The sequence below is a fragment of the Tachyglossus aculeatus genome, chromosome X4 (assembly GCF_015852505.1).
Source record: "Tachyglossus aculeatus isolate mTacAcu1 chromosome X4, mTacAcu1.pri, whole genome shotgun sequence".
Taxonomy (NCBI): domain Eukaryota; kingdom Metazoa; phylum Chordata; class Mammalia; order Monotremata; family Tachyglossidae; genus Tachyglossus; species Tachyglossus aculeatus.
In genome coordinates, this window is record NC_052098.1 from 55,208,326 (window position 1) to 55,222,951 (window position 14,626).

Genomic DNA, 14,626 nt, shown 5'->3' on the forward strand with positions numbered 1-14,626 from the left:
AAAGCAATAGAATAAGATAAATACGGCATGAATCAATATGACTGCGGGGGTGGGGGCAGTGTCCAACACCTGGGACAGCCGCCCCCCTCCTGCCAGGCACCAAGGGAGCCAAGCCCCACCCCCTTTAGGGAGGGGCAACCTCCCCACTCCTGCTGGATATGTGGGAGTAAAAGCCCACCTCCCACAGAAGCAGAGGGTGAGTGGAAGTTGGGAATCGTGTGGCCCACAGCCTCTAGGCCATTGGGCTGGAGGTGGGGGCAACCTCCCCACTCCTGCTGGATGTAGTGGGAGCGAAGCCCTGGCTCCCGCAGGAATGGATAGTGGGAAGAAGCAGTTGAGAACCAGGTGGCCCAGAGCCTCCGTGCCAATGGGGCTTTGGGGGCCGGGAGATGGGGAAGCCATCCGTTGCCCACGGTAACCTCCCCACTCCAACTGGATGCATTGGCAGTGGAGGACAGGCAAAAAGCCCATCAGGATGACTTTGAAAATGTTGGGAAGGTCGTGGCAGTTTATCACCGGGGACCATTTGGCCTGGAGCAGTGGAGATACCCAAAAACTGCACCTTCCAAGTAGGGTTTAATTTACATACAATTCCTGCTAATATTTTCCTGTTGAATTGGAAGTTGTTTTTCACTGTTGTTCGCCTGATATTATTTGGTTATAATCAGTTGCCTGCTTTCCCCACTTAGATTGTGAGCCCCTGTGAGCCAGGGGCCACATCTTAATCGATTTTCTTGTAATTACCCCAGTACTTAGTACAGGGCTTTGCACATCGTAGCACTTAAAAATAGTAGTAATGATCATGATAAATTTGCTCTGTCTCTGAAGCTGAACGAAATAGGCAGTTCTCCTGTGCGACATCAAAATTTGATCCAAAATAGCAGAGGATCTAAAAATATCCCATCAAGAAGATTCCAAATGTGGCATATCTTAAAACTGCAGCAATGAAGGGGGATCGACTTTCTGGGTTTCAAACACCCAGTATTTTGAAAAGAATACATTGCTCCCCTTTTGCCCCACTGACTGCATGTAGTGACAGCAAACCAAATGTCACCTCAATCACAGAAATCCATTCTAGAATTTAGCTGTGAATAGTGAGTGATCGAACAAGACAGTCCTCGGGGCTTGTGTTCCAGATGAAACACATGAGGCAGCAGGGAAATGATAGCCACTGGAGTCGAAACTCAAAGGGTAGGAAAAGAAAAAGGAACATTTAGGTTTTCAAGAGTTGATTAAAGACTTCAAAGTGGTCCATGGCAGCCTTTTATTGCATAGAGTGATTTTTCTACTTGGTCTTCGTGAACTGAATGCTTATTGCAAGCCTCTTGAAATAAATCCAGACTCCAAATTGAGCATTTTGACCACAGGTCAGTTACCTTACACATCTGATGACAGGGAACTTAAAAAGAACTTCCATTTCAAGCAGATGCACCTCATCTACCCTGGCAGTCCATTTGCCCCGCCAGAATTACAACTCCACACCTATTTCTTCTTGCTTTTCATCAGTGGGGTAGTTTCTTGGGTGCCAGTTCGATCTAGAGCTGTGCCAATGTCTCCAAGCTTATTAGTAATGTGCCTCCAAATCAAAACATTTCTCTATGAAGTCCCAAGCTACATATCCTTCTCCAATTCCAGATCACTTAAAAAAGGATAAACATTCCAAAAGCATTCACTTTCGCCAAAAAGCAGTGCCAGGAAGGAGCCCACTCTACCTCTGTGCCCAAATTTGTGGCTGAACTCATCAAAATGTGACTGAAGAATCCCCAGCTGGGGGTGGGGTGGTGGTGGTGTGGGTGTGTGTGTGTGTGTGCGCGCACACGTGCGTACTGGTTGATGACTCACTGAGCAACAACTAGTTACACTCCCAGGTTAGGCGGTTCTGCATTGATGCTGGTCACAAAATGTTTTCTCTATGTGGAAAACAGGTGCGACAGGCAGGACTGGCAGGAGAGATGTCTCCAGGCTCATCTCTACTGCTGCCCTGTTTCAGGGGTGGGGAAGGAAGGTTGGGGCCTCAACGGGGTCCTTACCCATGGGGGGCCTTCCCCTCGGGGGGCCAGGGGGAAGAGAGGGTGTGATCTAGAGGGAAGAAAGAAGGGCAGCTGCAGATTATCATACCTTGATCCCAGGATTTGCTCAGATACAAGTTGTTGGAATACTAGTGATGCCCCCCCAACCCCCGCACCATGCACCATGGAAAGGTTGCTGATATTGTTTGAATGTACGCGGTTCTGTTGCCATATCTGGTATGGGCCTTAGACCCTGCAGCCCACTGGGTGGGTCCAGGAACCAAAGAAAATAAGGAGGTAGACTCCACCCAGCTCTGTACCAAATCTGCACCAATCCAGTCCCTACTGTTTTCAAATCTACCAATCACTGTGATCAGTAACAGCGGTATATAAGCCCAGTGTATCGGGCACTCAGGGCCTTTTCCCTTAAGGAAATGAGCCCACCGGGTGCGTTACCCCCTATTCAGTCTTTGGGGCCTTTTCCCTTAAGGAAATGAGCCCACCAGGTGCGTTACCCCCATTCGGTCTTTGGGGCCTTTTCCCTTAAGGAAATGAGCCCGCCGGGTGCGTTACCCGCTATTCGGTCTTCGGCCTTACCAATAAAACTTTATTAAAACTTCCAGCAGTCACATGCTGTCTGACTAATTCTTTAGTCGCCCGGCGACTTGGTGGCCATCCGGAACAACCGCCGCCATCACTAGTCCTCTACTGGGGCTGCTTTTTGATCTAGAGTCACCCAAAGGGTAGGCTTGTCGCTGGGAATAGGTTAGCTGTTCAGGAAGTTGCATGGGCTTTTTCAGACCTCGAGAATATCAATGGTCCAGTGAAGCAGTAATCAATCAATCAATTAATCATATTTATTGAGTGCTTACTGTGTGCAGAGCACTGTACTAAGGGCTTGGGAAGTACAAGTTGACAACATATAGAGACAGTCCCTACCCAACAGCGGGCTCACAGTCTAGAAGGGGGAGACAGAGAACAAAACCAAACATATTAACAAAATAAAATAAATAGAATAGATATGTACAAGTAAAATAAATAAATAAATAAATAAATAGAGTAATATATATGTACAAACATATATACATATATGCAGGTGCTGTGGGGAAGGGAAGGAAGTAAGACAGGGGGGATGGAGAGGGGGACGAGTGGGAGAGGAAGGAGGGGGCTGACTGAGTGGTGCCCCAGTGTTCCTAAAAAGTCGATGCTGTTTCCCCAGGCGCTACACTGGCCTCATCATCTCAATAACATTTACTGAGCACCTTCTCTGTGCAGTGCAGGGTACTGGCCACTTAGGAGCATACAATGGAAGGAAAAGACGCAGCTACTGCTCTGAGGGAGCCTACAATTTAATAGGGAGAGAAAGACAGACACAATTTGCCCAAGGTACACAAGACACAGAGTAGGAGCATAGATACAAGTGCTAAATGACACCAAAAGCAAACAATTGGATAAATAAGTAAATAACAAATAAGAAGGCAAACACAGGATAGTTGAGGTGGCAAAGAGGTAGCTTGCTCCCACCAGGAAGGTGATGGCACCTGGCCCATTAACTATTCACTAACATTTTCTCATCAGCAGAAAGAATAATCAGCAGGCTGACAAAAGTCATTTGCAACTTTCTGTAAATAATCAGGAGATTATTCATAATCTCTATAAAATGACAGAATCCTATGTTCTGTTGTCACAAAGCAGTGGTGAATTTAAACAAGAAGGATATGAGAGAGGAATGGAGAGATAAAGGGTGTGCAGTTGGATGCAATTTAGGGGTAACTCGAAAGTTGCTTTTCAGGGAGTTTCCCTGTCTATTGTCCCTCGGTGCTTGCAGGAGTACAATCGCATACAAAGACATAATCCCTGCTCTCACGAAGTTTACAGTGCAGTCTGTATAATAATTTACAGACAAGTGGATTTCTGCAAAGAGTTCCATATGACATCATTACGTGACACAATTTGTGTAATGCATATAACCTAACGCACCTCTGTTTCTTCTAGGTCAGCAAAGGGGCCCTCCCGATATCTTTGAATTCCATCTGTGGCCACCCTTTGAGGAGGCAAAGTCCCACATCGGGTCCTGGTATTCCACATCTTCAGAGAAGTCAAATCACTCTGGAGACTTGCTTGATTTATGATAGTGTCCCTTGAACTATATTTCTCTCACCAAGCGTGTTATGGTCCAGGATGAACCTGGACTGGGCTGCACTCTGCCAGAGGCAATGGTGAGCTGCCACATATTTTGTAACTGGCTCCATAAACAAGGAACAACTTTTCTTTGAAAAATAAACATTTTTAATGAATATAGCATTTGAAAGATCATTTCTGTTCCACAGAATTGAGCAAATGCAAAGTACCATTGATCAGTAACTGTCTATAATTTCGATTACCATTTAATCATTTATAATTAGGTAACTGATTTCCAGATTGCTTCTTACTTTTCATTGCGAAGTTTTTTATTTGAGTCACAAATGTGCAACAAATAGTTTCTAGCAATTGAAGAGGTCTGCTTCGGCATGCAAATTGCAATGCTGTGACAATATTCATACTGTTCTAATTATTTTGAGAGTGGGGTGATTATTAGAGTCAATATTATTGCCAAAGGAGCCTTGATACAGTTTCAATCAATTTCCAATTTTAGTAATTCATTTAATTCGTTCATTTTTCTTCTATGATTTTCAAGGCAATGTGGAAATTACTTTATCATGAATTTTAAATTACTCCCAATATGCCAGATCTAAATCTTCTTCAATAACTCAAAAAACAACTACATAGAATTCCTTTCTTCTGTTTGTAAACCCTCTCTTTTGTGCAAAAATAGAATAAAAATGCTTGCTTTTGTGATGCATCAGTTCTGGTGTCCTGGTCATTTAATGATGGCTCAAACAGCAATGAATAATGCACAAAGTGCTAGGCACAACAGCCTCTATGTGAAGTATCATGCAGAAATGTAAAAATCTCAACGGTTTATAAGTGATCGAGATCCTTTTGGACAAAGCACAGAACGTTCTCTCCCTCCCCTTTCTTCCCTCCCCTGCAAAATAAAAAATATAAATAAAAATAAAGATAAAAAATATGCAGATGGCTTTAAACAACCGGCTATAAAACTACTGCAAAATCTAACAATGGATTCTTGGGAACTGATCTATTCATTCATTCAATTGTGTTTATTGAGTGCTTACTGTGTGCAGAGCACTGTACTAAACACTTGGGAAAGTACAATATAGCAATCAAGAGAGATAATCCTGCAAACTAGACATTCCTTGGGGAGGTTTGGAGCCTATGGAGAGCATCCACTTCAACTCTTGTAGCCTATTTCATTCAATCGTAATTATTGAGCGCTTACAGCGTGCAGAGCACTGTTCACTTCTTAGCAATCTTCCATGACAAGAAATATCTTCTTAAGTCTAACCCAAATTCCTCCTGCTACAGTTTAAGCTCCGTGTTGGGGGAGGCAGACCCAAGTGGTTATCCTGCTAATATAAAGACCCTTAATATGCATTGTTCTTAACTCGCCCACCACTGATCCTTTGCCCACACCCTTTTGCTCTGCCCATCTTTAAAGCCCTTCTGAAATCCCACGTGCATCAGGAGATTTTTTTTACTAATTTTTCTCCTCTCAACCACCACCTCAGAATTTTGACTCTATCTCAGCATTTATGAACTCACAATCACTTGTACCACTTTCATACCTATTAATTCATGTAATCTATTTAATCACTTTTCCCTCCTATATATCAAATCTTTGGGGACTGTCTTCCCCATTAGATTGTAAACACGCAGGGATCATGTCTGATTTATATTATACTCTCTCAAGTGCTCAGTTCAGTACTCTACACACAGGAGGTATTCAATAAATTCTGAAAAACATTTTAAAGTCACCTCTCAGCTTTCTTTTCTCCAAAAAATGAATAATACCAATGAGCTCAACCTCTCTTTGCAGGTTTTCGTTTAACGACCTAGGAACCAATGAAAGACCTGACTGTACACATTTCATTAAAGTAATGTGAAGGTATTTTCTTAGATCTTGAATTTCATGATCTCATTTGGATTAACGAGTCAAATAGTTGCACCGGAAAAAACCCAAGAAATATCGTTAGGTACCTTTTTCTAATTATCCCCTGTTTCTCTTCCCAATTATTCATATCAGTGATATCTCCCATAGAGTTATCTCTATGTTCCTTTACCCAGTAAAATACATCCAACTAAATCATATCAAAACAGACTTCACTTTTACCAGGAACCATCATATACTAGATTCAATCACAGTGAAAATAAAAGAGGTGTGAGAGGGTTTAGAGAGGTTTTTAATAAAGTTACAAAGGGGTTCTCAAAATAAAATGTTTGCCTGTCTGAAGAACAGGACATGTTTGGGTGGGCATCTCTATGATTTCAGCTGATTCTGCTCACAGTTTTGTTCCTTGTATTAAAAATACAGCATGTGCAAAATGCCTATCAATTAGCAAAGGTTACTCCATTCCAGGAATGACAGGAATGAGTTTTGCTGAAACCTTCTTCTAAGCTTCTTTTAAAATGTGTATTAATTACTATATTGTCTTTATTGCCGCCCTGCCAAAAATGTGCTTTGTCAAAATTATGCCTGATTATTCATTCAGTTGGCCCAAACTCAAAAGAATCTGTCCTCTTAGAGAAGACATTGATCACACATGGGAGCCCTGGTCCAGGAACTTCAGCAGTTTTCACTTCTAGTCAGAGCTAATTTTGGAATACTTAGGTTGCATGGAACATTCTCAAAGGCAGGGCCCCTCCTTCTCCTGAGCTTGGGTGAATTGGGTTGCTCCTCGGTAGTCAAGTAGAGATGTTGTCAAGAGAAACTGAACTTTAATTCTGTTTGAAAGCAAATGAACTAGGGTCTACTTCTGGTCTTCTATGTTTCAGGAAAGGACTATGGACACATTTCTATATACCACTTCCTCTCCTCCAATTCTCTCCGTGTCCTGCTCCAATCTGGCTTCCACACCCTTCACTCCACAGAAACTGCCCTCTCAAAGGTCACAAATAATCTCCTTCTGGCCAAATCCATTGTCTCTACTCCATCCTAATCCTCCTTGAACTTTCAGCTACCTTTGACACTGCTGACCACTCCCTTCTCCTGGAAACATTGTCCAACCTTCACTGACACTGTCCTCTCTTGATTCTCCTTCCATCTCTCTGGCTGCTCCTTTTCACTTTCACGGGTTCCTCCTCTGTCTCCCACCTCCTAACTATGGGAGTCCCTCAAGGCTCAGTTCTTGGTCCCCTTCTATTCTTCATCTACACCCACACAGAGAACTCACTCACTCTCATGGCTTCAACTACCATCTTTATGCAGATGATTCCCGAATCTACATCTCCAGCCCTGATCTCCCTCCTTCTCTGCAGTCTTTCATTTCCTGCTGCCTTCAGGACAACTCTACTTGGATGTCTCACCAACACTTCAAATTTAACATGTCCAAAACAGAACTCCCTGTCTTCCCACCCAAATCCTGCTCTCCCCCGACTTTCCCATCACTGTAGATGGCACTACCATCCTTCCTGTCTCACAAGCCCGTAACCTTGGCATTATCCTCCACTCGTCTATCTCATTCAACCCACGTATTCAGTCTATCACCAAATCCTGTCAGTTCAAACTTCACAACATCATTGAAATCCACCCTTTCCTCTCCAACCAAATTTCTCCCCTGTAAAACCAAGTACTTCTCCTATCCTGCCTTGATTACTGCATCAGCCTTCTCGCTGACCTCCCTGCTTCTTGTCTCCCTCCACTCCAGTCCACATTTAATAATAACGATAATAATAATAATAATAATTGTGGCATTTCTTAAACACTTACTATGTGTCAGGAACTGTACTAAGCACTGGGGTGGATACAAGCAAATTGGGTTGGACACAGTTACTGTCCCACATGGGGCTCACAATATTAATCCCTATTTTACAGATGAGATAACTAAGACTGTGAGGCCCATGTGGAACATGGACTATGTCCAACCTGATTATCTTGTATCTACCCCAGTGCTTAGAACAGTGCTTGGCACATAGTAAGTGCTTAACAAATGCCATTATCATCATATGTTTATTCAATTGCACTTTGAATTATTTATTTTTTAATATTTAAAAAATATTTTTATGTCAGTCTCCTCCATTAGAGTACAAATTCCCCAGGGGAAAGGATTTTGTGACTCCTCGATTTTACATTTCCCAAGAACTTCGGATAATGCATTGCATCACTCAGTAGTTCTTATTGAGTACCTACAGTATGCAGAATGTGGGGAGAGGTATCTGGGTGTTGCGGGCATCCCCTGCAGGTCATGCCCCAGAGACCATCACCTCCTTCATCCTTGGTCAGAACGACCCAGGCCACAAAAGTTTCTGGTACTGGATAGGTACCAGCAGGGGAAAATCAACTGAAAATTGGACTTTTTAGTATAAAGCTGAACAAATGGTCCCTCTACTCAGAATCTTACATTTTATATTTACTCTACTACCTCCTTTGGATTTCACCAGGTTCCCCTAAGTTTCCAGGACTCAACCCACCATGATTGAAACTTGGTTGAACAGTGCATTTTTCCTTTTTGGCTCCCAGTTGAGCAACAACAAGCAACAATCACCTCTTTAAAGCAGTCAATCACCTTGTCCCTTCCTACCTCACCTTGCAACTCTGCTACTACAACCCAGCCCGCACACTTTGCTCCTCTAATGCTAATCTTCTCACTGTACCTCTATGTTGTCTAACTTGCCGCCAACCTCTCGCCCACATCTTGCCTCTGGCCTGGAATGCCCTCCCTCCTCATATCCGACAGACAATTACTCTCCCAGCTTCAATAGATCCATGCTATTTATGGAGCACTTACTGTGTGCAGAGCACTGTACTAGCTACTTGGAAGAATACAATACAATAGAGTTGGTAGGCACATTCCCTGACCACAAGGAGCAGGAGAAACAGCATGGACTATTCAGTTTTGTGAATGCCTTTTTATTTCACTATATTTTAGCAGAATTTCAACTACCACTCTGATCCAAGCACTGATCATGTCCTGCCTTGACTACTGCATCAGCCTTCTCACAGACCTCCCTACCTCCTGACCAAGTCTTCGTTTCCTCTTCTCCCACTCCCTTCTGCGTCACCCTGACTTTTTCCCTTTATTCATCCCTCCTCGTGGCTCAGTAGAATGAGCACCTTCTTTGGAGTCAGAGGTCATGGGTTCAAATCCCGGCTCTGCCAATTGTCAGTTGTGTGACTTTGGGTAAGTCACTTAACTTCTCTGGGCCTCAGTTACCTCATCTGTAAAATGGGGATTAAGACTGTGAGCCCCACGTGGGGCAACCTGATCACCTTGTGACCTCCCCAGCATTTAGAACAGTTCTTTGCACATAGTAAGTGCTTAATAAATGCCATCATTATTATTATTATTAGGGAGGGGCAAGGTGGTGGAGTTTTAAAGTCAATGGTAAGGAGTTTTTGTTTGATGTGGTGGTGGATTGGCAACCACTGGAGTTTTTTGAGTAGTGGGGTGACATGTCCTGAATGTCTTTGTAGAAAAACATCTCTACTTAGATGTCCTCCAGTCACCTCAAACTTAACATGTCCAAAACAGAACTCCTCATCTTCCCACCCAAACCATGTTCTCTCTCAGACTTTCCCCTCACTGTAGATGGCACCACCTGACAGGCCCGTAACCTTGGTATTATCCTTGACTCCGCTCTCTCATTCAACCCACATATCCAATCCATCACCAAATCCTGTAGGTCTCACCTTCACAACATCACTAAAATCCTCCCTTTCCTTTCCATCCAAACTGCTTCCACATTAATACAATCACTCATCCTATCTCGCCTGGATTACTGCATCAGCCTCCTTTCTGACCTCTCAACCTCCTGCCTCTCCCGGCTCAGTCTATACTTCACTCTGTTGCCCGGATCATCTTTCTAGAGAAACACAGAGAAGCAGCATGGCTTAGTGGAAATAGCATGGGCTTGGGAGTCAGAGGTCGTGGGTTCTAATCCCGGCTCAGCTATTTGGCTGCTGTGTGACCTTGAGCAAGCCACTTAACTTCTCTGGGCCTCAGTTACCTCATCTGTAAAATGGGGATTAAGACTGTGAGCCCCACAGGGGACAACCTGCTTACCTTGTATCTACCCCAGTGCTTAGAACAGTGCTTGGCACATTTTAAGCGCTTAACAAATACCATAATTATTATTATCATGTCACCCCCTCTCCTCAAAAATCTCTAGTGGTTGTCTATCCACCTCCATTTCAAACAAAAACTCCTTACCATTGGCTTTAAAGCATTCCATCACCTTGCTCCCTCCTTCTTCACCTCGCTTCTCTCCTTCTACAACCCAGTCCACTCACTTCGTTCCCCTGGTGCTAACCTTCTCACTGTGCCTCGATCTTGCCTGTCTCACCACCGATGCCTGGCCCACATCCTACCTCTGGCTTGGATTGCCCTCCCTCCTCAAATCTGCCAGAAATTACTCCCCCTGCCCCCGCCTTCAAAGCCTTACTGAAGGCATATCTCCTCCAAGAGGCCTTCCCAGACTAAGCCTCACTTTTCCTGATCTCCCACTCTCTTCTGCGTTGCCCTGACTTGCTCCCTTTGCTCTTTTCCCCTCTCCCGCCCAACAGCACTTGAGAGGGCAGTTTCTGTGGAGTGAAAGGGATGGAAGCCAGATTGTAGGGGGTCAAGGAGAGAATTGGGGGAGAAGAATTTGAGTCTGTGGGTGCAGATGACTCGCTCACGGAGTTTGGAGAAGAATGGTAGGAGGGAGATGGGGTGATAACTGGAGGGAGCCATGGGGTCAAGGGAGGGTTTTTTTTTTAGGATCGGGAGACATGGGCATGTTTGAAAGCAGTGGGGAAGAAGGCTTTGGAGAGAGAACAGTTGAAGATGGCTGATACGGAGGGAAGAAGGGAGGGGTTTTTGATAAGGTGCGAAGGAATGGGGTCAGATGCTCAGGTGGAGGGGGCCGCTCTTTACCTCCTCTTACCAATCAGGTGGCGGCCGTGATCAGTGTGGAAAAAGGATGATGTGATGCATTGTTTGTGATCCTGCTCTGCCACTTAATAACAACTGTGGCATTTGTTAAGTGCTTACTACGTAGCAGGCAGTGAATTAAGTGTTGGGGTAGATACAAGATAATCAGGTTGGACTCAATCCCCGTCTCACATTGGGCTCCCAATCTCAATGCCCATTTTGCAGATGAGGAAACTGAGGACCAGAGAAGTGAAGCGACTTGCCCAAGGTCAGACACCAGATAAGTGGTGGAGCCAGGATTAGAACCCAGGTCCTTCTGAATCCCAGCCCCGTTCTCTATTCAATAGGCCACGCTGCTTCTTACTTGATGTTGAGGACCTCTCTGAAGTGGCACTGATGAAACTGCTCAAGGAGTAGGATGTGGTATCTGTGGAGAATCCAGTTCTTACAAATATGCAGAAGGTTAGGGAGCACTATCATTCTGTCCACTTTCTGGAATTCAGAACCACCTCCATCTCGGTGTGTGTGGACCCCTCTCAGATTGAGCAATTTCTAAATTATAGTCTCTAAACTTTTGATGAGGCTCTTAATCCATTGAGTTAGAAGAGCTGTCCAGAGGATTCGAGGTGTACTCTAACCCCAGTGTTCAGCATGGTGTAGTGGATAGAGCATGGGCCTGAGAGTCAGGAGGTCATGGGTGCTAATCCCATCTCCGCCACTCCTCTGCTGTGTGTCCTTGGGCAAGTCACTTTATTTCTCTGTGCCTCTCTACCTCATCTGTAAAATGCAGATTGAGACTGTGAGCTCCATGTGTGACAGGGACCGTGTCCAACCCGATTTGCATTTATCCACCCCAGTGCTTAGTACAGTGCCTGGCACACAGTAACTGCTTAGCAAATACCACAATTATTATTATTATTATTATTCAGGTTCCTTATTGCATTCTCCAGTGTGGCTGCATAGAATAAGGTAGACTGGAGCTTCTATCCAGTCCTGATTTTCCCCATCACTGATAGGCAGTGTTGCTCAGTGGAAAGAGCACGGGCTTGGGAGCCAGAGGTCATGGGTTCTAATCCCGGCTCCGCCACTTGTCAGCTGTGTGACTTTGGGCAAGCCACTTAACTTCTCTGTGCCTCAGTTACCTCATCTGTAAAATGGGGACTAAGACTGTGACCCCCAACATGGGACAACCTGATAACCTTGTATCCCCCCCAGCACTTAGACCAGTGCTTCGCACATAGTAAGTGCCTAACAAATGTCATCATTATTATAGGCAGAGAGCCAGAAAGGGCATGATCAGCTCTAAAATGGCTGGTCATACCATAATGCAACAGTGACATGCAGTGGCTTTTTAAAGTAAGCCATACAGTAAGAGCAGCATCATGTCACATTCCACAAAAAACAGCAATTGAGCATGGTCTAGAGATTTTCCTGGCTTTCTTATAGTGTCTATTAGACCAGAATGAAACCTGGACATCAGCAGCATGATTCATTGATCTAAAGATGTTGGCTTTAACTACTGGTATCTTATTTTTGTTCTCTACCAATCTTCTCTGCTGCCCTTGGTCATGTATTTTTTCCTTTATTCCATTCTCCCCTTGCCCTCTGTTCCACCTGCAGTTCTACATTAGCCAAGGTGAAAGCAGCCTCCGCCTAGTTCCTGGGCATCCAAGATCCTCCCACCACCTCCCTGGACCTCTCATACATTCATTCATTCATTTGTATTTATTGAGCGCTTACTGTGTGCACAGCACTGTACTAAGCACTTGGGAGAGTACAATGCAACAATAAACAGAAACATTCCCTGCCCACAATGAGCTTACTGCCTAGAGGTAGGGAGACAGACAATAATATGGGAGTGGGAGAAGAAAAAAGGGGGGCTTAGTCAGGGAAGGCCTCTTGGAGATGTGGCTTCAATTGCAGGCACTGTTGGGCCTCTCCCACTGCTGGAACATCAAAGGCAGAGGGGTGAACTGCAGTTTGGGGAGAGATGTGCCCAAAATTAGGGTAAAAAGTCTGAGAAAGTGTGGTCAGAGAAGTAGGAGGAGAACCAGTCTGGTATCTCTTGGGGGCTGGAGAAGGTCGGGTTGAAAGGGTATATAGCTGGCTGCAGGGGTGCCTGTCCTGGGTTACTTATTTGTAAATATTTTTATGACTGTCTCTCCCATTGGAGCATAAGCTCCTGTGGGCAGGAAATGTGTCACCTGCTTGTTTTGTACTTCCTAAGCACTTAGTACAGCGCACTGCATCTAGTGGGTGCTCAATAAATGCTAATATTATCAATACCCATTGGGCTAGGGCCACAAAGACCTGGGAGATAGCAGAGCTACCTGCTACTGGCTCTCTGCACTTGGGAAAGGCAGCTGGGCTGCTCTGGGCTGCTCGGGTCCCATCAACTAAATCTGGAAATTTCCATTTCACTGCATGATGTAACATCATGAATTGATACTGTCATGCAGCCACCATGCAATGAAACAGAATGCTTTTATAACCATGCATGGCCCTTTGCATGTCATTGCACTATGTGCATTGTCACATGAGTCATCATGCATTACATGAGAGGCAGTGCTTCTAGCTCCCGCTTCAGGGAGCAATCACGTTCTGCTGAAGATGACCCTGTTCAACAGAAACTAATATTTGAAAATCCAAATTTGCCAAGAGAGAGGCTCAATATCAAACACCTCAAGCTTTATCACCTGTCCTGGGTGTAAGTTTAGGCCTTATCTTGACAAGCTGTAAAGAAATGTGTGCTAGAACACCTATGGAACAATGTCCCATGAAACAAGAAGGAACCACTGATCTAGTAAACCATCATCAAATCAGAGTATTCAAGATATGGAACTTCAGTGCATTTGTCCTTTAGTATGTTATGCAACAGGGCTATTAATACTCAGCAACCCCTTCCTTCCAGCAAAACCTTCCCCTGCCATTCCCAAAGAAACATCATTACAGTGATTACCAGGGTCAGGCATCGACAACCTTTTTTTTGTTACTTTGCCATTTCGGGAGGGCTTGTGTGGGAAGCGAGCAGATGTGTGCTGACATCCAAATGGCAGCTTCTGGCTACAGTTCAAAATGTTCCATTTCTCCTGCATGATTTTTGTGTCTCCTGGGTCACTGCTTCTGCAGCCTGGGTGAATGGGGTATATATTCTCTCTTTCCCATCCCTTAAGTGCTCCCATTGACCAAACCAGGGTATATTTATGTGAACTTGAGACTCATTCCAATGGGGAAACTGAAAAATGTTTACCCAGACTGCTTACTGGTCAATACCTAGCAGTGTGGCTCAGTGGAAAGAGCATGGGCTTTGGAGTCAGAGGTCATGGGTTCAAATCCCGGCTCCGCTACTTGTCAGCTGTGTGACTTTGGGCAAGTCACTTAACTTCTCTGTACCTCAGTTACTTCATCTGTAAAATGGGGATTAAGACTGTAAGCCCCACGTGGGACAACCTGATCACCTTGTAACCTCCCCAGCACTTAGAACAGTGCTTTGTACATAGTAAGCACTTAATAAATGCCATTATTATTATTATTATTATTATTCTGTATTTATGGGTCAGTTCATTGAGGGAGGTTGTGAGCTTCATAAAAAATTTCTCTTAAAATGTGACATTTAGGGATAAATGCAGAACATACTCATCTCCAGAT

At 44.4% G+C, this 14,626-nt stretch overlaps 2 protein-coding genes across 3 annotated transcripts in view; one reads left to right on the top strand and one right to left on the bottom strand.

Annotated features, from left to right (window-relative positions):
* Nucleotides 1-4,854, top strand: part of BAAT (bile acid-CoA:amino acid N-acyltransferase) — a 59,730-nt gene extending 54,876 nt beyond the window's left edge. The window contains exon 4 of the mRNA XM_038769822.1: nt 4,005-4,854. Within this exon, the coding sequence (XP_038625750.1) occupies nt 4,005-4,154 (150 nt within the window). The 3' untranslated portion in view covers nt 4,155-4,854. The remainder of the gene's footprint in view (nt 1-4,004) is intronic.
* Nucleotides 1-14,626, bottom strand: part of PLPPR1 (phospholipid phosphatase related 1) — a 289,407-nt gene that overhangs the window by 30,418 nt on the left and 244,363 nt on the right. The window lies entirely within an intron of this gene.